This window comes from Sus scrofa, chromosome 7, assembly GCF_000003025.6.
Source record: "Sus scrofa isolate TJ Tabasco breed Duroc chromosome 7, Sscrofa11.1, whole genome shotgun sequence".
Taxonomy (NCBI): Eukaryota; Metazoa; Chordata; class Mammalia; order Artiodactyla; family Suidae; genus Sus; species Sus scrofa.
Genome location: NC_010449.5, coordinates 40,979,099 through 41,004,968, shown reverse-complemented (window position 1 = coordinate 41,004,968; position 25,870 = coordinate 40,979,099). Strand labels below are relative to the sequence as shown.

General features: G+C 46.4%; 1 protein-coding gene across 3 annotated transcripts in view; it reads left to right on the top strand.

The window, feature by feature from the left end:
• The window catches only part of RCAN2 (regulator of calcineurin 2), a 303,056-nt gene extending 277,901 nt beyond the window's left edge, over positions 1–25,155 (top strand). For 2 of the 3 annotated variants that reach the window (XM_021098802.1, XM_013988974.2), the window contains 2 exons: positions 972–1,143; positions 22,548–25,155. In XM_021098802.1, coding sequence (XP_020954461.1) covers positions 972–1,143; positions 22,548–22,708 — 333 coding nt within the window. In that variant the 3' untranslated portion in view covers positions 22,709–25,155. The remainder of the gene's footprint in view (positions 1–971; positions 1,144–22,547) is intronic. The other variant, XM_021098801.1, reaches the window with a different exon arrangement.

Below are 25,870 nucleotides of genomic sequence, written 5' to 3'. Positions count from 1 at the left end.
CCAAGAGCCAAAAGGTGGAAACAACCCAAATGTCCATAAATGGGTGAACCCACAAATTGTGGTCAGCATACAAATTGTGATCTGTCCATTCAGTGGAATCGTATTCAACTATATAAAGGAATGAAGTACTAATACCTGTCACAGTGTGGCTGGATCTTGGAAACATTATGCTAAGTGAAAGAAGCTCGATACAAAATACCACATATTCTTCGAGTCCATAGTAAGACATGTCCAGAATAGGTAAATCCATAGAAACAGAAAGCAGACCAGTGGTTTCCATGGTCTGACCAGAAGCAGAAATGGTAGAAACTGTTTAATGGGTACCAGATCTTATTTGGGATGATATAAATCCTTCGAATCTAGATAGAAGCAGTGATTGCACAACACTGGGATTGTACTAAAATGCAACTGAAATTGCTCCATTTAAAATGGTTTAATTCATGTTATGTGAATTATCACCTCCATTAAAAGAGAAAGAGAGAGAGGAAGGGAGAAAGTTAGGAAGGAAGGAAGGAGGGAAGGATGGAAGGAAGGAGGGGAGTGTAGGGGATGGGTGGGGGTGGGGTCAGGGGATGGGGGAGGGGAGGGAAGAGAAAGAAGGGAAGAAAAGGAAGAGTCTGGGAACCAGCAGCCTCAGCATCACCTGGTAACTTGTTAGCAATGCACATTTTCAAGCCCTGCCCCCATCCCACCCCACCCCATCTACTGACTCAGAAGCTCCAGGGCGGAGGCTCGGCAGTCTTATCTCACAAGCTTCCCAGGTTAATTCTAAAGGTTTGGATCCACTGGTTTTAAGGGTCAAATATGATAATGGAGCACACAGTGTGTGGTCAGTAGTCATTAGTATTATAGGCTGGCTCACTGGTTCATCTGGCATAGGCTAAAAGAGAAACTCTGCATCTTAACGGAACCACACGATACATCCGAGGCCGGAAGGAATAATTCATCTTCATTTCTATTCTGTTTGAAAGGTTCAGACTCCAGAGACAGACGGAGACAAACTGCATTTGGCCCCACCACAGCCTGCCAAACAGTTCCTCATCTCACCCCCCGCCTCTCCTCCCGTCGGCTGGCAGCCCATCAGCGATGCCACGCCGGTCCTTAACTACGACCTCCTCTATGCCGTGGCCAAACTAGGACCAGGTAAGCTCCTCTGACGCCATCGCCTTTCCTAAAACTAAACATCTGTCAGCAACCTAGGAAAGGCAAAGATGAACAACCCTGAAATCCTGGGCTCCTGGTGACATCTGCGTTTCTAATGCATGTATCGATGTGTGTGAACAGCGAGAGGAAAGATGAATGAAAATGCAGCGTCAGACTTTGTTCAAAAGCAATTCAGGACCCAGCCCTAAAATGTCAGTCTATACAACTTCTGGATGGCAGGGCAGAAAGATTGCAAAGAGCTCCCTAAATCTTGTGGAATTTTGCTCTAGACCGCAAGGACGTCTTTTCCTCAGCACAGACAAAATGAGCTCTAGCAGCTGGCACGAGGCTTCTATGCTGTGCCACCTTGTTTTTACTGCTGCCACAGATGTGCCCAGGAGCCCCTCTGCTACAAGACAATTGCCAAAGTGAAGCCTCTAAGTCCCCAAGAAGCTAGTTACAATAGCCTCTAACTTTAGAGAAATCTATGGTTGTTGTGTTTGACGTTGGTCCATGTAGTCTGGGTGCTCTCATTTTCACTGCAGTGTAGTATTCCACCCTGTGAACCCACCGTGGCTCTGTACTCATCCAGTGTCCTCTTGATGGACATTTAGCCGGTTTCCAGTTTCTTGCCGTTATGACGTAAGCTATAGTAACACTCTCATACATACCTCCTATGCACTCATCCAAAAGTTTCTCTGTGTCTTATGCCTAGAAGTGATACTGTCATCAGTTTCAACAGAGGTCACCTTGTACGCCAAAGCATTTGCCTATATTCTCGCAGGAGGGGCCGTGGTGGAAAGTGGAGGGGAGCGGGAGGCTGAAAGTAGCAGCTGCAGTTTTAGGCACCATGGATCAAAGATAAATAACAGCCTTTCTCTTAGTCTGCTCTGTTATCGCAAGTCTGTGTGCCTGGCACACAGTGAGGCCACACAAACCAAAACACTGGAGTTTAGAGCAGAGAAAGGTTTATTGCAGGATCAGAGAGGACCCGGATGGCTCGTGCTCCCCAGATATGCTGAACTCCCTGAACCAAAATTGCAAAGTATTTTTAAAGGCAAAGTGAGGGAGGGGTGTGGTTGGTTGTTGTGAACTTCCTGGTGCAAAGATCCTTTGTTCTTGGAGCTCTCCTCAGAGGTCAGGTCACCATGTTCCCATAAATCTCCAACATGTTATACTTCAGAGAGAGGCTAAAGCAGAGGATATGGGGAGAGCACAGCCCGAGAAGGCCCCAAAGGGTCCTGCTCCATGACATCCCCGTGTGAGAGGGGGCTAACTGTACCCCAAGATATTCTAACTTAATTAATTTGAGTCAACTCAGGAATCAGTATTTTTTTTTTTTTTTGTATAATGATTTTTTTTTTTTCCGTTATAGCTGGTTTACTGCATTCTGTCAATTTTCTACTATACAGCATGGTGACCCAGTTACACATACATGTATACATTTTTTTCCCCATATTATTATGCTCCGTCATAAGTGACTAGACATAGTTCCCAGTGCAACACAGCAGGATCTCAGTATTTTTTAAAAAATCTCCCCAGGAGATTCTGATATGCAGATGAGTTCAAGAACCACAGAGGGAAGGAGTGTAATGGATTGGGAGTCTGGGTTTATTAGATGCAAACTATTGCATTTGGGGTGGATAAGCAATGATGCTGTATCCTGCTGTATAGCACAGGGAACTGTATCTAGTCACTTGTGATGGAACATGATGGAGGATAATGTGAGAAAAAGAATGTATATATTGTATAACTGGATCACCTTGCTGTATAGAGAAATTGGCAGAACATTGTAAATCAACTATAATTTTAAAAAAAAAATGGTTAAGGAGTTCCCGTTGTGGCTCAGTAGTTAACGAACCCGACTAGTATCCATGAGGATATGGGTTCGATCCCTGGCCTTGCTCAGTGGGTTAAGGATCTGGTGTTGCCCTGAGCTGTGGTGTAGGTCACAGACTCGGCTCAGATCCCACACTGCTGTGGCTGTGGTGTAAACCGGCAGCCGCAGCTCCAATTTGACTCCCAACCTCTGAACCTCCATATGCCATGGGAGCAACCCTGAAAAGACAAAAAGACAAAAAAATAGTTAAGAAAAAACCTAAAAAAAAAAAAAAAAAAAAAAAAGAACCACCAGTAGCCAAGTGCCAAGTGCCTGGAATGACAAATTTATAATACATGCTTACCAATATTTCTTAGTGTGGTCAAGAAAACACTTGAATCAGAATCTCCCGCCCCAGAAATCTGAATAAGCACGCCTGGTGATTCTTGCATACCCTGAAATTTGAGAACCCTGTGTAAGAGGGTGACCCAGTGTCCTGCTTTGCCCAGACTCGGGGTCCTAGGAACTTGTGATTTCCAAACCAGGACATTCCCAGGCAAGTCAGGAAAAGCTAGTCATCCTACTGGGTCTTCAGAATGAGATGAGGATGGTTTGATTAATAACTACCCCCTGCAAGAGAACTACGAGTGGTCCCATGTGTGGCCTTAAAGTTAGACTATAGCACTTTCAAGAGCCAGGTTGTTGGGAGTTTCTTTGTAATCATGGTCTCGTCCCTCAGCTTCCCAGGGCCTTGAAAATGGCCATTGGGGGAGTTCCCATTGTGGCTCAATGGTAACGAACCCAACCAATATCCAGGAGGATTTGGGTTCGATCCCTGGGCTCTGGCATTGCCATGAGCTGTGGGGTAGGTCACAGACACAGCTCAACCTCCCAGAGGCTACAGCTCCAATTCGACCCATAGCCCAGGAATTTTCATATGCCATGGGTGCAGCCCTAAAACAAACAAACAAGCAAACCAAAGGCCACTGGTTTTACTCTCAAAGAGCCACTGTGAGAAAGAGTTGGTGTCTAACTACTTAAGATGGGCTGATGGAAGAAACCATGTAATAATGAGGGAGATGTCTGTGAAACGTGATTTCCTTGAAAGTCTAGTCCACCTACAGGAATCCTGAGCACATGCACTCGCATCCAAAGAGAGCCATAGGGGTGATCCAAGCAGATGTTTGCAGAATGTATATAAAATAAGTAAAGTCTACTCAAGTGACCCATTTTCCCCAGTCACTGGGGACACTTCAGACATAGGACCAATGACACCGCTGTCCTTGGAACAGCTGGTTTGGCTCCCAAGCAGATATTAACAAGATATTAACAAGAATGCAGTTGAACACCTTGTACAGCTGTTTGTAGTGTCAACCCACAGAGCTCTCCACAGGCTCGCTAAGGTTGGCCAGAAGGCCTAGGAGTCATGGCCAACTTTCATTTTACAGGCAGGAAAACGGAGGCCCAGAGAGGGGGTGGGAACGACCTACCAGTGACAAGGCCAGGGCTCCCAGGCAGTGCTCTTCCTGCTTCACTCTTTATAAAGGAGGCCCCGCTAAGTCAGACTTTCAGGTCCCTCTCTGGTCCACTCCCTTGGAGCCTGTAATCCAGTTACATTCAGATCTTTTTTTTCTTTTTTTTTTTTTCTCTTTTCTTTTCATGACCTTACCTGTGGCATATGGAAGTTCCCAAGCCAGGGGTCAAATTGAAGCTGCAGCTGTGACTTATACCACAGCCACAGCAACACCAGATCCTTGACCCACTGTGTGAGGCCAGGGATTGAATCCATATATCCTCACAGAGACAGTGTCGGGTCCTTAAACTGGGGACTTCTCAAAACACTTTTTATTCAGAGCCAGAAAGAAAATTCATTCTTATTTAATATTCACAATGCTTGATGCAAAGGCAAGAAAGGGGCATGTGTCAGACACGCTCCCTGGCTCTGGGAGCTGAGCCCTGAATCTGATGGGCACTGCTGGGACCAGTGTGACCTGGCACTGACAGCAGCAGAAGGGCTGGATGGAGTGAGAATTCGACTTCAGAAGAGGTGCTCACAGAACCTGGTACAGAGGAGGGAGGACATAGGAAAGAAATGGCCTTAAAGAGGCAAAAAAAGAGGGGGGTACTTTTTTAGACTTGTGAATAATTTACCAATAGTGTTTAAAAATGCATGTCTTTTACCTTAATTGTGCAGCTAACCTATGAGCCTTACGAGTAAATCTACCAGCTCTTTTTTTTTTTCTTTTTAGGGCCGTACCTGCAGCATATGGAGGTTCCCAGGCTAGGGGTCAAATTGGAGCTATAGCTGCCGGCCTACACCACAGCCACAGCAATGCCAGATCCGAGCCGCATCTGCAACCTATACCACTGCCCACAGCAACGCTGGATCCTTAACCCACTGAGCGAGGCCAGGGATCAAACTGGCAACCTCATGGTTCCCAGTTGGATTTGTTAACTATGGGAACTCCAAAATTGACCAGCTTTGAAGTGCCCGGCTGTGCACTCAGCACAGAGGTAGGCACTGTTAATATCCCCATTTTCCAGATGGGAACACCGAGCTGTAGAGAGGTGAACACACTTGCCCAAGGTGACACAGCTGGCCGGGATCAAAGACAAATGTCCACCCTGGCTCTTCTGACCACCTCTTGGCCAGACCCACGGGCCTCTATTAAGGATTCTGGCTGCCTGGGTGGGCTTTATGCCAGCTCAGCTCTAACCCAGGCAGAGCATTATTCCAACCCTGCCCTGGCAGTCATGTCTAACACCACTGTAACCTTCAGAAAGCCTACCCCAGGGTCTGGTAAGTGTGCAGATGAAGCGCTGGGTGCTCTGTGTGCAAGAGCAAATACGGAAGGTCTCCTGTTCTTCACAGATGACCGATACCGCACCCCATGGAACAGCCTCTGTTGGCGTGTCTTCTCTTTATTGCTTTCTCCATTCCTTGCCAGCAGTTTGAGGCTGTTTCTCTTTCTTTAGTCATCCGTGTGTCCTTTTCCTGTGTCCTTGAAGCGTCTACACCCCACCCAGATGGATGATTTATATCCAACTAAGCATCTCACAGAGGTTAGAGATGTGGACCAATGGCGGCCAGTTCAGCCTCAGTGATGAGAGCAGAGCCCCGCCCTGCACACAGCCCCCCTGCACCCCTTTCCCCCCCGCTGACCCCCCGCATCTCGCCTCCACTCCCCACCAGGCAGCAAGGCGAGGAATTACTCCCTGGCACTTTCCACAAATGCTCACTTCCACTCATGGGTAGTTTTCTGTTGTTCAGCTGTCTTCTCTGCTTTTTGAGGGGAGAATGTGTCTTTTATTCATTTTGGTTTTCCCCGTGCTTGATAGCAATTTGTACAGCGTAGATGCTCAGTCAGTATTGAACGAGTGCATGACCGAATATGCGGAGAGATCAGAGCTGTTAGCCCGCTCTAGAGATGGTTCCTTCCTTGGCAAATTGTTGCTGTCTTCTAGCTTTAGCCAGACTTGGGCAGCACCAAATAAATGTTTTCTCCACTGAGAGAACTTCTAGCATTTCCATTTGGGGGGAAAAATGTTTTAGAAAAAAATTCATTTTTAATCCTTAGGCAGAATCATTTCGGTAACAAATTATACGTCATGCCGTGTTAGGGGATGATGACCTCACTTCCAGGAGCAGAGAAATAAATTAGAATGAGAGCAGAGCAAAGCAGCTCAAATGATCAAAGGAATGGAGTTTTACTTCCTTCGGAGAATTGACAAATGGTTCTAAATATGTGGAGCTGAGTAAATGAGAACTGATGCAGAAGTCTAGGATGCTGGGGGAGAGAAATTCTAAAGAAAGACATCTCAGTGCAGGGATCCAGGGTGAGGTGATACTCAGGCTGGGGACCTAGGGTGAGATAGTACTCAGGCTGGGGATCTGGGGTGAGTTGGTACTCAGGCTGGGGATCTGGGGTGAGTTGGTACTCAGGCTGGGGATCCGGGGTGAGATGGTACTCAGGCTGGGGATCACTTCGACAAAGCATCTGGCTTGTGGGAGCTTTGACACATCTAGCCGCCCGTGGAAGGCAATGGTGTGTGTTATTTAAACCCTTTCATGGAGGCTAAGTGGGAGAGGGGGAACACAAGCATCGCTCAGACAGGCAGGGCCAGAACAGCACCTTGCTCTTTCAGAAAGGAGCATGGGTGACCCTGTTCCAGAGAGGATCGCTCTTGCTCCCTGGAACTTCGAAAGAGGCTCTTGAAATCAGCATGGAGGACAAGTGCAATCACAAAGCGACCATGATCAAACCCAAGCCTGTGGATTTCCTTTGAAATCCTTGGAAATACTTAACGGGATGTTACAACCCAAGACCAGGGCCACGTAACACTGGGGAAGCATCGCTCTGTTCTGTTTATTCCAGTGGGAACAAGTTCCCAGTCTGGAAAATATGGGAGGCACAATTCCAAACATTTTTAACCACTGTCTCCATGACTATATGTTCTGCTTTTTGATCCCGAAAGTAAGGGGAATAGATAAATTAGGGAGAAAAAGGTAATAGAAACAATGGCTGAAACATATATAGGGATTACTTGTGTGTCAGGCATTGTTCTAAACACTTTGCTGTATAGATTATCTCATTTAATGTTCATTGTGTTGTTTACTCCTCATTTATACAGCTGAGGAATGTGAGGCACAGAATGGTTAAGTCACTTGCCCAAGGCTACACAGCTGGGAAGTTAAAATATGTCCCTCCACCCCTAATGAGAAACAGAGAGGATTCATGGAGCCAGTACCATTGCCTTGAGGAGTGGAAAGTTTGAGAAACCAAATTAATTTATCCAAAAGAAATTCCGGATTGTTGCAAAAAGACTTTTTTCTTTTTTTTTTTTTTTTTTTTTTTGGCTATGACATTCGGCAACTTGATGTGGGTCTCAGGTCCCAGACAGGGCACTAAACCCCTGACCACAGCAGTCAAAGTGCCGAATCCTAACCACTAGACCACTAGGGAACTCCCAGGACATTTTAAAAATACAAAACTGCTTAGACATTTTGTCTCTCCAAACTTCCATTCTCAACTTATTGGCACCTCCTAAAGCATATCCACTGCATCTATTCTGTCAGGTGAGTTTGATACTTTCCTCTAATGTCAAGTGGGCTGCTTGGATCAGAATTTGCCGTCCTCTGCTCTGTTTAAAGGCTTATCATCATCTCTATAAAACAGAAGCTTTCTATGCAATCAAAACTACAATGAGGGGGTTCCTGTCGTGGCACAGCAGAAATGAATCCAACTAGGAACCATGAAGTTGTGGGTTCAGTCCCTGGCCTTGCTCAGTGGGTTAAGGATCCTGCATTGCTATGAGCTATGGTGTAGGTCAGAGACTGGGTCGAATCTGGTGTTGCTGTGGCTCTGGTGTAGGCCAGCAGCTACAGCTCTGATTAGACCCCTAGCCTGGAAACCTCCATATGCCGCAGGTGTGGCTCTAGGAAAAGACAAAAAAAAAGAAAAAAAAAATACAATGAGGTATCACTGTCAGAATGGCCATCATTAAAAAGTCTACAAGTAGGTGTTCCCATTGTTGCTCAGTGGTAACGAACCCAAGTAGTATCCATGAGGATATGGGTTTGATTTAAGGATCTGGCGTTGCCGTGAGCTGTGGTGTAGGTTGCAAACTCCGCCTCAGATTCCCCATTGCTGTGGCTGTGGTGTATGCCAGCAGCTGCTGCTCCGCCTCAATCCCTAGCTGGGAATTTCCATATGCCAAGGCTGTGGCCCTAAAAAGACAAAAAAAAAAAAGTCTACAAATAATAAATTCTCGAGAAGGTATAGAGAAAAGGAAACCCTCCTACACTGTTGATGGGAATGTAAATTGGTGCAGCCACTATGGAGAACAGCATGAAAGTTTTTTAGAAAACCAAAAATAGTTACCATGTGACCCAGCAATCCCACTAATGGACATTTGTCTGGAAAAGACAAAAACTCTAATTCAAAAAAAAAAAAAAGCACCCAGTGTTCATTGCAGCACTATCATCATTTACAACCACCAAGACATGGAAGCAACCTAAATGTCCATCAACAGAGGAATGGATAAAGAAGATATGGTGTATATATATTGTATATATAAAACTGAATACTACTCAGCCACAAAAAAGAATGAAATAATGCCATTTGCAGCAACATGGATGGACCTTGAGATTATTACATTAAGTGAAGTAAGCAGACAAATATATATGGAATCTAAAGAAGTGATACGAATTAACTGATTTACAATACAGAAACAAACTCAAAGCGTAGAAAACAAATTTATGGTTACCAAAGGAGAAAGGGAATGGGGGAGGAATAAATTAGGAATTTGGGATTAGCAGATACACACTACTATATATAAAATAAATAAACAACAAGATCCTACTGTATAGCACAGGGAACTATATGCAATACCTTGTAATAACCTATAATGGAAAAGAATCTGAAAAGAATATATACATATATATTATAGATATCGGAACTGAAACATTTTGCTCTACACCAAAAACTAACACAACATTGTAAATCAACTAAACTTCAAAAACAAAAAACCAAAAAAAAAAAAAAAAAAAACCCAGAATCTTTGAACATTTATATGAGTCCCTCTGGTGAATCTAGAGAATGGTCTGGACAAAATTAGATGAGCTTTGACCTGGTGGAGAATGAATACTTTTGTTTACTTTACAATGCCTATTGTTCCTGACCCCAGAAAGAGTATAGTGCTGTGTTCCTTTTGGATGGAAAACAAAATAGGAAAAACAAAACCCAGCCCAGCAAAAGAATGTCTCTGTACTCATCAGCAAAATGGCAAAATAGAGATGCTCGGGCCCTGGATGGATGGTAAATCAAAGCCGGGGTGTGAAATGCCAGCCTATTCTGCTCTCCAGGATGGCTCTGGAAGGTCAGGTTCATTGACACTGGAAATGCCTGCAGGGAGAGATATGAAAAGTCATTGTCTAGTCCTGTTTTTTTCCTCCTGCTATTTTTAGCTCTTGTTAGGGAGATCGATTTTAGTTAACTGCAGAAGAGGGCTTAAAATGGTGTTGAAATTTCAAGTTGCATACATCTGCTATATTTAGACTTTTTTCCAAATTCTCTCTATCAAAACATGCCATGGTACAGCAATTTTGCTGGTTTGCCGCTTCGTATACAGTTTTCCCCAAAGGGAAAAATATATTTCATTAACCCGTGTCACTTCTAAGGAAGAAACATTTTCTCTTCCAGGCTTATTGACTGGAAGGTACAGAAAACTGCATTTTTAAAATGTGGATGAAGACCTCTATTTGGGGTGCCTAGGCTATGACTGTTATATAAGCCCCGGTTCTTGCTCGACAATTGCTATATTCTGATCACAGACACGAGACGCAAATAAAACAGCCAGTCCCAGGGTGCCATTTAGTGCATGTCACCTGCTCACCGGAGAGACACAGATTTGTGAGCCTGGGACTCCCGCTCCTAATTTTCCACCTCCTTTAGAAGAATTTTCTCTGGGTTAAAAAAAAAAAAAAAATTTAAAGGGGCTTGTCTTCTTAGCATATATATTCCACAGTATTCTTCGATCACTCTTGAGTAGCAATATGAAATACTTCCTATTCTTATTTCACAAGTAAACTGCACGTTGTAGAAAACGAAAAAGACACAGAAATGAGCACGGCGGTACGCGCGCATGCGCGATCGTGCTCCTCCACATGGCTATGCCGGTAGCTAAGCTCCTAATGTTGGGAAAGGAGGAATAGAGTGATCATTCCCAGAGAGGAGAAGCTCCCGATTCTGTGGCCAAGCACGCGGAGAACTCGTCCACGTCCACGCGCTGTTCCGATCCTCACGTCTGCCCTCACCTGTCAGCCCTCAGCCCCGAGGACAAGCCCACCTTGCAGGCTGTGGAGACCCACCTCCTTGGTCTGCAGTTTCCCACCGCTCCCCCTAAGGCTCCACTCCTTTGTCTAAATCACTTATTCAGGTCCTCAGTCCTGTGGTTCCTATGAAGTCCTTTCAGATCCTAAATGACCCAGGAGGGAATGAAGATAAGCCGGGCCCTAATCCAGTTTTAGTGGCAAACTCCCAGAAGATAAGCAAACTTTCTTTCTTTTTTTTTTTTAATTGAGGTATAGTTGATTTGTCATATTAGTTTCAGATGTATAGCATAATGATTCAGTGTTTTCCTATGCTCCCTTAAAAGTTACTGCATAATAATGGCTATAATTTCCTGTGCTGAAAAAAAAAAAAAAAAAAATTTCCTGTGCTGTTCAAGATATCCTTGTTACCGATGTATTTTATACATAGCAGTTTGTGTATCTTAATCTCCCAAGCCTATCTTCTCTCTCCCCACTGGTAACCACTGGTGTGCTCTCTCTATCTGTGAGGCAGTTTCTCTTTTGCTCTATATATTCATTGGTTGTATCTTTTAGATTCCGTGTATAGGTGATATCATATAGCATTCGTCTTTCGCTGTCTGACTTATTTCACTAAGCGTAATATTCCCTGGGTCCATCCACATTGCTGCAAATGGTGTTATTTCATTCTTTTTACGGCTGAGTGATATTCCTGTGCGTGTGTGCACACCACATCTTTATCCATTCATCTGCCGATGGGCATTTGGTTACTTCCATATTTTGGCTACTGTAAATAGTGCTGCTATGAACATTGAGGTGCGTGTTTCTTTTTGAATGAGTGTTTTCATTTTTTCCAGATAAACGCCCAGGAGTGGAATTGCTGAATCATAGGTAGTTCTATTTTTAGTGTTTTGAGGACTCTCCATACTGTTTTCCATAATGGCTGCACCAATTTATATTCCCACCAAAAGTGTACAAGTGTTCCCTTTTCTCCGCATCCTCACCAACATTAGTTATTTGCTAGACTTTTTTTTTTTTTTTTTTTTTTTTTAGGGCTGCACTAGCAGCATGTAGAGGTTCCCAGGCTAGGAGTCGAATCAGAGCTACAGCTGCCAGCCACAGCCACAGCCACAGCAACACGGGATCCCAGCTGCATCTGAAACCTACACCACAGCTCACGGCAACGCCAGATCCTTAACCCACCGAGCGAGGCCAGGGATCAAACCCGAAACCTCATGGTTCCTAGTCGGATTCGCTTCCGATGCGCCACAACGGGGACTCTTTATTTATTAGGCTTTTTGATGATAGCCATTCTGATGGGTGTGAGGCAAACTTTCTTTTATGGAAATAAAGCACCTCGTAGACCCAACCTCAGAAGTATCCTCCCTCTCCGCCTCCACCTCTCCCTCCTTCCCTCTCTCTCCCTTTAGCCCTTCTCCATCTTACCAAAAACACTTCTGTTCTCCTACTTTGATGAGGGTCAGGACTGCGGATGGGGGTGGGTGAGGAAGAAGACCTCCAACCACTCACATTGATGATCTTTTGCCAACACGCACTCATTCCAGACCTACTGGGAACAGAGAAGTTCACGTGCAGCCCTGATGCCTTTCATGTGCCCTCCCCACCTCAGTCATGACCACCGCAGGCAATACGGCCCTCACACTTTTGTACCAGGTGGAGCTCTGTTGGAATTCTGCCTCTCTCACTTATTTGTGTCCACCTGGAGTAATTTGCTTCACCCCCTCTACGCTTCTTTCTTTCTCAGTGGTAATTCTTTTGTTGTTGTTGTTGTTGTTGTTTATTTGTTTTGCGTTTCAGGGCCGCTCCTGAGGCATATGGAGGTTCCCAGGCTAGAGATCGAATCGGAGCTACAGCTGCTGGCCTATGCCACAGCCATAGCAATGCAGGATCTGAGCCACATCTGTGACCTACACCACAGCTCAAGGCAACACCAGATTCTCTAACCCACTGAGCAAGGCCAGGGTTGGAACCTGCGTCCTCATGGATGCTAGTCGGGTTCGTTAACTGCTGAGCCACAAAGGGAATTCCCTCAATGGTAATTCTTTGACAACTTGCAAGCACATCATGAAGATGGAAGCATTAATATACATCAAGCACTTAGCCTAGTGCCTGGCACATAGGCACTATCCAATCCATGGTGGGTGCTATGAGCATCCTGCTCACAGTATTATTTAGCAGGGCATCCTCAGAGAGATTTCCAGTTTCTTCTGCCAGTGCATGAATTAAGGTATGTACCACACTTGGAACAGGGTCTACCAGGCAGTGAGGACAAGGTGTGTGTGTCCTTTGTGGTGGCTGCTATTTATGTGGACTTGTTCTTGGAACTGCCAGTGAAATATTTAGTCTGATCTGTGCTTTGCTGTATACCCTCTGCCACTGTGGCTTGGAGGGCATACTTTGACAGAGCAGCTGCCACACAAGGAAAGCTACGGAGTTGTTTATTCAGTGGTTGATCCTGCCCTTGAGTCTACCTATATAGCATTTTTCTCCAAGGTCTCCCCAAATTAAATACGCGCTCATGGAATCATTAAGGAATAGGGGAGAAAAAATTTGCCAAGGACTTCCTTCTTTGGAATATTTCTTCCTCTCTGGAATTTTCTTTTTTTTTTTTAAGACCACACCTGTAGCACATGGAGATTCCCAGGCGAGGGGTCAATCAGAGCTATAGCCGCTGGGCTACGCCGCAGCCACAGCAACACAGGATCCAGGCCACGTCTGCAACCTACACCACAGCTCAGGGCAACACTGGATCCTTAACCCACTGAGCAAGGCCAGGGATCTAACCTGTGTCCTCGTGGATGCTAGTCAGATTCATTTTCGCTGAGCCACAACGGAAATCCTCTTCCTCTTTGGAATTTTTTTTAAAAATCCTGAATCCTTCTTTCCACGTCTACTTAGAAAATCAGTTCTTTCTCCACTCAGACTGATCTCGTGCATAGGTGGCTACCAGTTAGCTGTGATTTTATTTTATTTTATTTATTTATTTTTTTTTGTCTTTTGTCTTTTTGGTTGTTGTTGTTGTTATTGTTGCTATTTCTTGAGCCGCTCCCTCGGCATATGGAGGTTCCCAGGCTAGGGGTCCAATTGGAGCTGTAGCCACCGGCCTACGCCAGAGCCACAGCAACGCGGGATCCGAGCCGCGTCTGCAACCTACACCACAGCTCACGGCAACGCCGGATCGTTAACCCACTGAGCAAGGGCAGGGACCGAACCCGCAACCTCATGGTTCCTAGTCGGATTCGTTAACCACTGCGCCACGACGGGAACTCCTAGCTGTGATTTTAAAAGTTCCTGTAAGCCTGCCCTGGCTCATCTCTTTTTTTATTTTGTAGCTGGCAATCAAGTGCCAATATGAAGAGCAGTATTTCTCTTGCTTTAAGATGAGGATTAAAACTCAGGATATGAGTTAGAATCCAGGCTCCACCTTTGATTAGCTGTGTGACTTTAAGCAACTTTCTTAACCTCTCTGTGCCTCGGCTTCCTCAACAGTAAAATTGGATTGTTGCAAGCATCAAATAAGATAATCCAGGAGTTCCCATTGTGGCTCAGTGGGTTAAAAACTCAGTGAGTATCAATGAGGATTTGGGTTCAATTCCTGGCCTCGATCAGTGGGTTAAGAATCTGGCATTGCTCTGACAGTGGTATAGGCCAGCAGCTGCAGCTCCAACTCAACCCCTAACCTGGGAACTTCCATATGCCCCAGGTGCAATCCTAAAAAAAAAAAAAAAAAAAAAAAAAAAAAGCACATATGTCTGTACATCATGTACAAGCCTGGACATAGTAAATAGTGTGTTACCTATTCATTGCTGCTTGATTTTCAAACCACTTCATAGTCTCCTACTGAAATGTAAGTGCCTGTTAGCTCTTACCTCAGTGTTCTCAATATGATATTTTGGAACTGATGATCCTACATATTGCAGTACCTTTAGCATCTTTGGGCCTCACCTGCAAAATGCCAGTATCCACACACAACCCAGTTCCTATGACAACCAAAAAAAAAAAAAAAAAAAAAAAAATCCCATCACATTTCCAGACACCTTTGGGAGTTTAGGACCCCTGATTAAGAAGCCCACTCTTGGAGTTCCAGTCATGGCTCAGCAGTAATGAACCCGACTAGTATCCATGAGGATGAGGGCTCAATCCTGGCCGCATTCAGTGGGTTAAGGACCTGGTGTTGCCGTGAGCTGTGGTGTAGGCTGAAGATGCTTCTTGGATCTCACGTTGCTGCGGCTGTGGTGTAGCCTGGACCTCTAGCCTGGGCACTTCCATGTGACACCATGGGGCCCTAAAAAGACACACACACCAAAGAAGAAGAAGAACCCCACTCATCACACTTCTCCAGTATTTAGCAGGTGGTTCCCAAATGTGGCAAGGAGTCAGAGACACAAAGGCAAGAAAAACATCTTTCAGGGGTCACATGCCAGTGTGGGAGCAAAAACAAGAGGAACAGGAGTGGGGACAGTGCAGAGACAAAACTAACCTCTATACACGGGCACCAATTAAGTCTGAGACAGAGTTTTAGGTGAAGCAGGAAGAACAGGTTTATTGCTTTGCCAGGCCAAGGAGGCCACAGCAGGCTAAGGCCCTCAAAACTGTGTCTTCCCTTGAGAGGGGGTAGCGAGGGGTTTTATAGGTTTAGTGTGAAAAAAATAGGGCTATGGAAAAAGATTAGGGTGCCTGCCTTCTTCTCCCTCCGTAGGTCATTTCAAGGTCATCAAGGCCAGAGTCAGGTGGTTCAGCAATGGTTTCTGGTGGTCTTTGGGGTTATCGCACCTTAACCTTCTCTCTGCAGTGAAGATTGCGCACAAAAGGAAGGGGGTGTTGGGGAGCATTTCAAAGGACAATTAAATACCAGGTGCCTATTACTCTGTTTTAACTAGTTTTTTAGCTGCAACCGTATTTCCTGGGCATCAACTCTTTTTTTTTTTTTTTTTTTGGTCTTTTATGTTTTAAGGGTCTCATCTGCATCATATGGAGGTTCCCAGGCTAGGGGTTGAATCAGAGCTGTAGCTGCCTGCTGACACCACAGCCACTGCCACATGGGATCCTCAGAGCCTCGTCTATGCCCTGCACCACAGCTCATGGCAACGCAAGATCCTTAAACCCACTGAGCGGGGCCAGCCGGGGATGGAACTTGCATCCTCATGGATCCTACTGAGCTGCAAAGGGAGCTTCTGCCCTGCCAGGATTGAGAGAGGGTTAAAGGCACAGTGAGCTCATATGCTGGCCAGTGCCTGGGGTGGAGGGAAGGGGGTACAAGGCCCCCTCACCCCTGCCCCACTTCCCACCTCTCTGCTCTCTGACAGCTAGACTGGGGACAGACACCTCCATCGTCTCCACAGCTGACAGGGCTTGTGAGGCTTCCCCTCCCTGCTGAATGCTATCAAGTCCTAACCCTGATACTTGGAAGGAAAGAAAATCCAGGAGTGACCACCTTTCAAACACCTTTCAAATCATCCTGAACCCTTCCCTCAATCTCTGTGTTTAATCCCCAGCAGGCAGTGAGCACCTTAAAAATAATCCGCATGGAAATGCCATTGTACTTATTCCATAGACCAGGACCAACGCCTGCTCCTTCCTCTTGGGGAAAAAAAAAAAGATCACATTTATAATACAGAATATTTGGGGTGGGGATTTGCAGTGTCTTTTCAACATGACCAAACCTGAGAGAATTTTATAATCAGTATTTTTGGCTTTCTTCTTAATTAAATGGAAAGGGCTCTTAATCCAAGTTCAGTGGTGGCACTGGGCCTACACCCAACGTGGCTCTGCATTCAAGGGTCCTGAGATGCTCTTGGTGATTGCCTCAATAAGCCTGCATCCATTCTTTTCTTTCTTATTTATTTATTTGTTTATTTATTTTGCTTTTTAGGGCCACACTGGCGCCATATGGAGGTTCCCAGGCTAGGGGTCAAATTGGAGCAGTAGCTGCCAGCCTACACCACAGCTCGTGGCAACGGCTGGATCCTTAACCCACTGAGCAAGGCCAGGGATCGAACCTGCAACCTCATGGTTCCTAGTTGGATTCATTCCTGCTGTGCCACAACGGGAACTCCCCATTCTTTTCTTAAAATGTATTTTTATTGAAGTACAGTTGGTTTACTTTGTTGTGTTAATTTCTGTTGTACAGCAAAGTGACTCAGTTATATATATATATATATATATATATATATATTCTTTTGTTATATCTTCTTTTCCATCAGTCATTCCTTTTTTTCTTTTTCTTTTTCTTTTTTTTTGCTATTTCTTGGGCCGCTCCCGCGGCATATGGAGGTTCCCAGGCTAGGGGTCCAATCGGAGCTGTAGCCACCGGCCTACGCCAGAGCCACAGCAATGCAGGATCCGAGCCACGTCTGCAACCTACACCACAGCTCACGGCAACGCCGGATCGTTAACCCACTGAGCAAGGGCAGGGACCGAACCCACAACCTCATGGTTCCTAGTCGGATTCGTTAACCACTGCGCCACGACAGGAGCTCCTTTTTTTCTTTTTCTAATTTAATTTTGATTTTATTTTGGAGTTTGATTGATTTACAGTGTTGTGTTAGTTTTAGAAGGTGTCCAGCAAAGTGATGCAGATATATGCAGACATACATCCATTCTTTTTCAAATTCCTTTCCCATATAGGTTATTGCAGAATATTGAGTAGAGTTCCCTATGCTGTACAGTAGGGCCTTGTTGATTATCTGTTTTAAATACAGCAGTGTGTATGTGTTAATCCCAAACTCACTAACATAGACCATTTCTTCTGGGTCTTTGGTTTCCTTTGGCCAATTACCTTGATAGAGTTGCTTTTTTTTATTTTCGTTTTTGTTTTTTTCTTGCTTTTTAGGGTTGCCTCCGAGGCATATGGAAATTCCCAGGCTAGGGGTGGAATCAGAGCTACCGTTGTCAGTGTACCCCCCAGCCATGGCAGCAATGTCAGATCCTTAACCCACCGAATGAAGCCAGAGATCAAACCCGCATCCTTATGGATAGTATTTGGGTTGGGGGTTTTTTTGGTTTTGGAGTTTGTTTGTTTTGTCTTTTTGTCTTTTTAGGGCCACACTCGTGGCATATGGAGGTTCCCAAGCTAGGAGTCGAATCGGAGCTGTAGCCACTGGCCTACACCACAGCCACCGCAACGATGGATCCAAGCCACATCTTCGACATATTCCACAACTCACGGCAATGCCAGATCCTTAACCCACTGAGTGAGGCCAGGGATCGAACCTGAAACCTCATGGTTCCTAGTTGGATTCGTTTCTGCTGCACCACAATGGGAACTCCAGCAGTTGGGTTCCCAACCCGCTGAGCCACAACGGGAGGTCCTGATTATCTTTATTTCTCATACCTCCCCGATCTGCATGAGCATCTCTTGACCGAGATGGATTCCAAAGCGAGGCATTGTGGGAAGGTTATCTAGACGTCCTGTGGTCTGGCACCCCTCCCTTTCTGACCCTGAGGTCTTTTGCCCACACAGGGCTTAGCCCCTCCTCTCATCCTGCCATTACCACTGTTTCAGATGTCCACAGAAGACAAGTACCAGTTTTTTGCCTTGTGCCTCTTGTTATTTCTCTCTGGGAGAATAAATAGGCAGCTGGCTGGAAATGTCTATCCTGGAGCCCATCTATCTCCCGCTTCAGTGCAGCTACATCGCAGAGGATTTTGCCTTTGCTGAGCTGGGAATTGGCTTCATGGCGGGAGGCAGGAAACTCTGGCCAGTGCCTTTGCTGAGGGGCTTTTGGTCCTGGCCTCTTTTCTGCCCTGGGGAGAAAGGACAGTTTGAGGACAGACTAGCGGAGTTGAGAGTGTGATAGGCAAGCCCAGGCTTGTCCTTGAAAAGATGCAGTGGTCTGCTTGGCCATCCCACGGGCTCCTTGCCGCCCACGGAGCCCAGTGGGTCCCCAAGCCGGGTGACCGTGCTGACATCAGCCTTGGTGGGAGAGGAGTTAGCTGAAGCCCGAGGGGAAAGAGACCAGAAATAGAACAATTCAGTCCAGCCAGACCAAAGCTCGGTCTTTTTATTCTGTGGGCTCCCAGCAGCTGTTGGGCTTTGCTGGATTTTGATAGTAAGAAAGTTTCCCAAAATAGACAAGGGAAATGTCAGCGTTAATGGCAACACAGCAATAAAATAGCCCTACTACCAACCAGTCTGACTTTGTTAACTTGGCGTGAAAGTTGCCTGACCACCCCCCATCCCAAACGTGATCCAAGCACATCCAATTCGAGAGGAAAGCAGGTATCCCCCCCGCCCCCTTTTTTTAGGGCCTGGCCTGCGGTGTAGAGAAGGGATTGAATCAGAGCTGCAGCTGCGGGCCACAGCCACAGCCACACCAGCCAGCGCTGAGCCCTGATTGCAACCTATGCCACAGCAGCTCACAGCCACATCAGCTCCTTAACCCACGAGCGAGACCAGGGATCAAACCCACATCCTCACGGATACCAGTCTGATTCTTAACATGCTGAGCCACAACGGGAACTCTGAAAGTGCTGCCTTTTGAAGCAATAAACACATGGCAGCTAGTGGTGCCTTTAAGGGCATGGTCTTTATCCCAGCCAAGGCACAGAAAGGGCTCGGTCCAAGGGCGAGCTTCATTATATACATTGTATGACTTTTTTTTTTTTTTTTTTTAAAGCTAGCTTCTTCTGAGGACAAGGGCAGGATCCGGTCAGTCCCCGATCAGGGTCCCTGCAGTCAGCCCCTCACCCACAGGTCCCATAGCCTCCATGCTCGCTGTGCCCGGCAGGTTCTTTTCTGTCACCCCCACACCAGAGGATGAGAAGCAGCCGCTGGCTCCATCCTCCCATCACACCCAACAGGGCAACAGGCAGGACCGCGGGGGCCACTGGTGTTTCTGCAAAAGGCACGTATTCTCCAAACCTGAGAACTTCAAAGAGATCCTGTGCTAAAAACAAGAACCTTAGTGGGACATTATTTTGTTCTCTGTCTCTTGCCTGAAGACATCTCATTCAGAATTGCAAAGCATCCGGGGGTGGGCAGGGAGAGAAAAAAACATCCTGGGGGGAAAAAAGAAAATTTTAGAAACCCTGGGTCTGGTGAACTGATCAACGTCTGCTGGGATCTGCTGTTCTCCCGGAAACAAAGATGAGGCCAAGGATGAAAGAGTGGCCGAGCAGTGCTGGCGGCTGGGAGGGGCCACAGAGCCGACCAACCGCCCACCACCCCACCCCCAGCCCCCGCCCTGCTTCTTCTCTCTCATGCATCCTCAGCCTCCCTCCCTCTGCTACCTTCTACCTGCACTGTTGTCACTTTCCAATAAAAAATAAGGAGGCAGGAGTTCCTGTTGTGGCTCCGCAGAGATGAACCCAGCTAGTATCCATGAAGACACGGGTTCGATCCCTGGCCTCGCTCAGTGGGTTAAGGATCTGGTGTTGCTGTGAGCTGTGAGGTAGGTTGTAGAGGAGGCTTGGATCTGGTGCGGCTGTGGCTGTGGTGTATGCTGGCAGTTGCAGCTTGAATTCAACCCCTAACCTGGGAACTTCCATGTGCTACAGGTGTGGCCCTAAAAAAAAAAAGAATTTTTTTTAATAAAATAAGGATGCAGACTGGAGGAAGGGAGGGTTATTTGAACACCAGCATCTTCACAGGACCTAACCCCCTGCCTGTCTCCCTAAGCTGTGTAACAGTAGCCATCCGGATCCTGAGGCAGGGAGAAGTGCCAGGGTTGCCAGGTACCAAAGTAAGTGTTGCTACATCCAAACTGGCAGGGCTGCATCCTCATACTGCTAAACCATTTGTTGTTGTTGTTGTTGTTTGTCTTTTTAGGGCTGAACCCTGGAAGTTCCCAGGCTAGGGGTCTAATCAGAGCTGTAGCTGCCGGCCTACACCACAGCCACAGCAACATGGGATCTGAGCTGCGTCTGCGACCTGCACCACAGCTCACAGCAACGCCGGATCCTGAACCCACTGAACAAGGCCAGGGATCGAACTTACGTCCTCATGGATGCTAGTCAGATTCATTTCCACTGAGCCACAATGGGAACTCCCTAAAGCCTGTTTTCCACAAGCAGCCCCAGGAAACTGCTCAGGTGCTTGCAAACCACTGCTCCAAAAATTGAAGTTTGCACCTTGCAAGCAATGGCTGTTTGCACCATTGATGCTTAGCAAGATCTGCCCTGTAGGGTCAAGACTAGCCCAGCACGGGCACCAATGGTCCTTGCTCTGGCCATCAGGCAGGGGCATCTTCCACCACAGACTGAGGGTGATGGGCAAGATTCCTGTGCTGAGTGGTGTCTGGCTTGGATCGTGAGAGGAGAGCGGGATTTAAGGAACTAGGTGAGACGATGCCAAATAAAAGTAGTGGGTTTGGTGGGTATAAAAATGTGGCTGTCACGAGTGGTGAGAGATTATACAGTCTTTTGTCCTAGCCTAAGAAATGAGGACTCGATCGAGTGAGACCCAGAGAGCCACTGACCAGGAGGGTGTCTGGGAGACACTGCTTTGGGGTTTTCCCTGAGGATGGGCGGGGAGGGAGAGGATGTGAGAAGAAGATGAAGAGAAGGGTGTCGGCTGTTACGCTGAGAAGTTACAAGCATGCGCATGGAGAATGTTCCCCACGCCTGCGCACCTCCTGGGCACCTTCCACGTAGCTTTGCGACCCCGGTCGACTGTTGCCTCCACCAGGAAGGCTTTCAGAGCTACTCCTTCCTTCCAGCTTGGTACCAACATCCTGGACATATATCGCCGCCCTGGCAGTTACCATCAAACTCTGTGATACTTCGTATTTCTGCACGAGGCTGTGCTCCTGCAAAAGACAGATGTTGTGCCTTGTAGCCTTTATGACTCGCCCTGGGTCAGGTCATGGGAGATGCTGAAGTGAAGCAGAGACAGACAGAAAGCCAGTCGGCTACAGACTGTGGGATAGTGGAGCCCCGTCCCAGAACCCCAGCCCCCTGCTGGTCTCACAAAGCCACGTAGCAGAATAGACTGGTAGACGCTTTTGTTTTGTTTTGTTTTGCTTTTTAGGGCCGCACCCACAGCATATGGACGTTCCCAGGCTAGGGGTCGAATCAGAGCTACAGCCCACACCACAGTCACAGCAACACGGGATCCGAGTTGCGACTGCCACCTACACCACAGCTCACGGCAACACGAGATCCTTAACCCACTGAGCGAGGCCAGGGATCAAACCCGCACCCTCATGGATCCTAGTCGGGTCCATTAACCGCTGCGCCACGAAGGGCACTCCCTAGACTGATAGACTCTTAGAACTGGACCTTGACCGTCATCGAACCCCGCCTCCCAGTAACCACTGCAAGATTCCAGACAAGCAGCGACCCCACCTTTTTCCATCCCGGGTGGCTCCTATGATAAGAAATGTAGAGCCGGGGAGGATGTAGAGACCACTTCCTCCAAAAGGTGAAGAAAGGAGGTGAGGAGCTCAAGGTTGCTCCGCCACTGGCAGCAAGGCTGGGGAAGAGAAGGGAAACTGGTAATTTGCTGCCAGGCCCGTTTTGTCATCACCCCAATCCTATGGATGGTAGTCACTGCCCTTTGGAAATTGATGGTTGAGGAGGCGGAGGCTGGGACGGGGGAAGTGGCCTGTTCAGGGCTGTGCAGTTGACGAGCGGGAGAGCAGAGACGCAGAGACAGTTCAGTCTCCATCCATCCCTCGGGACCGGCCCGGGAGACCAGCCTCTCCTGTGACCCTGCCACGTGCTCCTCTCACACCAAACAAACCGGACCAAAGCATCTGCTTGGAAATGAAATCCCACCCCCTCCTCACCCCTCCTGTTTCTCATGCTTTTCAGGAGAGAAGTACGAGCTCCACGCAGGGACGGAGTCCACCCCGAGTGTCGTCGTGCACGTGTGTGACAGTGACATCGAGGAGGAAGAGGATCCAAAGACGTCCCCCAAGCCAAAAATCATCCAGACCCGGCGTCCCGGCCCGCCGCCCTCCGTGTCCAACTGAGCCCCTGGCTCCACCTCGACGATAATATCCGTCTCCTCTTTATCATGCTTCCCCCCTGCCCCCCAACGTTGTTTGTTTGTCAGAAAAAAAAAATAATTGCCTTTAAATCCCTGGGTGTTTGGTTGTTTGAGATTTCCTTCCTTGTAATCAAGCCTCTCGGACAAAAGGGCTAGGAAAAGGTGACATGTTTCCTGACCATATCATACCCATCCAGTATCATCCATTATTTAGAAGATTCTAGGAAAAAAAAAAAAAAAAGTAGTATTTTCTTATGAAATGATCAGCACAGCCTATACCCTCATGCTCTCCTGTGGCTCCAAGCCAGAGACATCGGTGACAAATAGCACCTGTGTTGTCTGTGAGCCGTCCCAGTTCAAGTCCTGATGTGTGTGCATTGTTTTTTTCCTGGCCACTTAATACGTAGGACCATAAGTAAACTTGACTTTGACTGCATGAGATGTCCCTATCTGGTCTCACCCAGCCCTCTGCACCCGACATTCCCAGGACATGCATGATCACCAGCATTTATTTTCATGATTGGAGGGTGTTACTCTAAGTCACAGGTTGTCAGCGTCCAGCCGTGTCCTATCTAGATTAGGAAATTTATCAGCTTCCTCCAGCGACACAAGGCTGGGTACGGTCACTCTTTTGAGTCAAAGACTTCTTCGCTCTGTTAAAATTCCTGGAGGCAAAACTGAGCTTGGCCCCAGAGAGACCCCTCCATAGATTTTGAACATGACCTCCCACGTAGAACTTCCCCAGCCTCATTGGGGAGGCTTGTCCAGGGTGATAGAGACCGATTTCGGACAAATCTATTTATTACAAAAGTTTCATGGTGTCTGAACGATTGGTTTCTTTTTTTTTTTTTTTTCCTCTTTGTATATTTGTACAAATGGTTCAGCTGTGCTTTTAATAATCTGGATTTTTTTATTTAGTAACTGTTCAGCCGTTAGCTGCTTCAAGCATACCTGCATTGCTTATGAATGCGTTCATATACGAATACAGGTAATCTGATAATATTACACACTATTATGGATGATGCTGAATTTTGAAAGATAGCAAAGATGTCGGCTAATCATCTATATTTTGGCATGAGAAGTTCTGTTTATCATGAGAAGTTCGGTTTATCTTGATAGCAAAGATAAACCGAAGATGAAAGTGTTTGTTGCAGACAGTTTAAATGCAGCTAAGTCCACGGAGCAGCTGCTGAGCATAATCAAAAGGAAAGGTTGATAAACGTTCACCCGGCTTGCTCACGCAATGCCCATATTGCTCAAAAATGTATTTGTTTTCGTTATATGTGATTTTTCTATTTCTCTAGCCCGAAGTGCATTACAGAAGATACACCTATAGAACCATTACCTTCTGCTATGTGTGCCAGGCCTCATCTACTCCTGTACATTAATAACGAATTGCTTTAGATGCAAATGCCAATTATGACGGAGTGGGGAAATGCTTTTATTCCCCAAGCCTCAGAAAAACACACAAGAACAATAACACAGCCAAGCCAATGGAAGGATTGTTGTGGTTTTTGACTAAGGTGTATGTTAGTTTCATCAGAAACTTAAAACATTAGACTGATCACTCAGTAATTAAAGTCCGTTCTACTGTGAATATAGCAATATAGTACTGGACGCAGTACAGGTGAAACTGAGGACAGCGTTGCTTGTAAGATCCTGAGTTTCCGTAAGATAAACGAAGGCTCCTTTGAAAAAAATAAAACCTGAGGAGTGTATAATAAGCAAATGCTGTTGCCTTTCCTTTGCCGTGGAGGTTTCTGGTTTTTTCTTGAACAAATGAAAGATTAGCCTTACTAGTGAGGAAAGGCTGCTGTCTAGTGGAGGGAGCGGGGAACTACAGCTGGCAGCCATCTGGGTCTGAAACTCCTCTCAAACTTCTCCGGGTCCTTTGACTTTGGAAGCAACTCACAATTTTCATTCGGCAGGTTCTAGAGAAATCTGGGTGAGAGGAAACCATTTAGAAATGACTTCTCAATGTTTTGCAATGGATACAGCAGATGTTTCCAACCAAATTGAGTTAAAATTGAATGACCATTCTGTGTCTTCAAAAAAATTAAAACTGCATGGAGTGTATGACCCGCATGGTTAGTCTCGGTGACATTTATTACAAAGGGCCCATGTGTTCATCCATCTCAGATCAAGTAACTCGCATGAGGTTGGGTTTGGGGAGGTGCGGAGAGGAGGCTATCCCAGGAGAGGGGGAAGGAACAGAAGGGACTCCTTGGAGTGTTTCTGTGGACCCTGCAAGGACTGGAAAAGCACCTGCCTTGGTGGCTCTGGGACCCCCAAGTTGCAGACCTCTTTAGCACTATTTTAAGTTGGAAAAGTTTAAATATGGAGGGGAAGAAGCAGAACACCACCCACTGAATCATTTTGTGCACGTGTACAGCTCAACTGCTTAGATTTCAAATACACCTGATGAATGAGTCTTTGTCTATGCAGAGTGATTTCTGTCTTGTTTGGCTGGGTTGGGTGATCTCTGAGTGGTGATGGTGGAGGAGGGCAAGCCAGCCTGTGGTCTTTCTAAGTTCCCAACAGATGAGCTAAACTCATCTGAGGTCTTCCAAAAACAAGCAGAAGGGGAGCTGGTGGGCAGCAGCTCCAGAAGGAAGAGAAATTCGAGGTTTGGAGGGATGGGTTGGGCTCTGATAGGGGACCTGGGAAACCCCTGGTTTTATGGTCAGGCTTCAGCCAGCTAGGTCCTAAAAGCCATTTCAGTTGTAAATGAACCCTCTTTTAACATATCTCTTTCTATGCTTTAGTTTAAAAACCCTGTAATAGCCCTGAAGTAGGCACACATTTACTACCGGAAACACCATTATAAGGCACCATTATAAAATAAAAGATGGGTACTTGGCCCTTCATGAAAATGAAGAGGATCTGTTCATCAAATTGCACCATTAAAAGAGTGGGAAGGACAGATTCAGAGTGGGAGAAACTACTTCACATATCATGGTTCAATAAGTCACACCCAAGATGTGAAAAGACCTCCAAATCATTAAGGGAAAAATTCATTTCTTTACTTGTGGTCAAAATATGAGTTCCCACTGTGGCTCAGAGGTAACGAACCTGACTAGTATCCATGAGGACATGGGTTCAATCCCTGGCCATGCTCAGTGGATTAAGGCTCTGGCACTGTGGC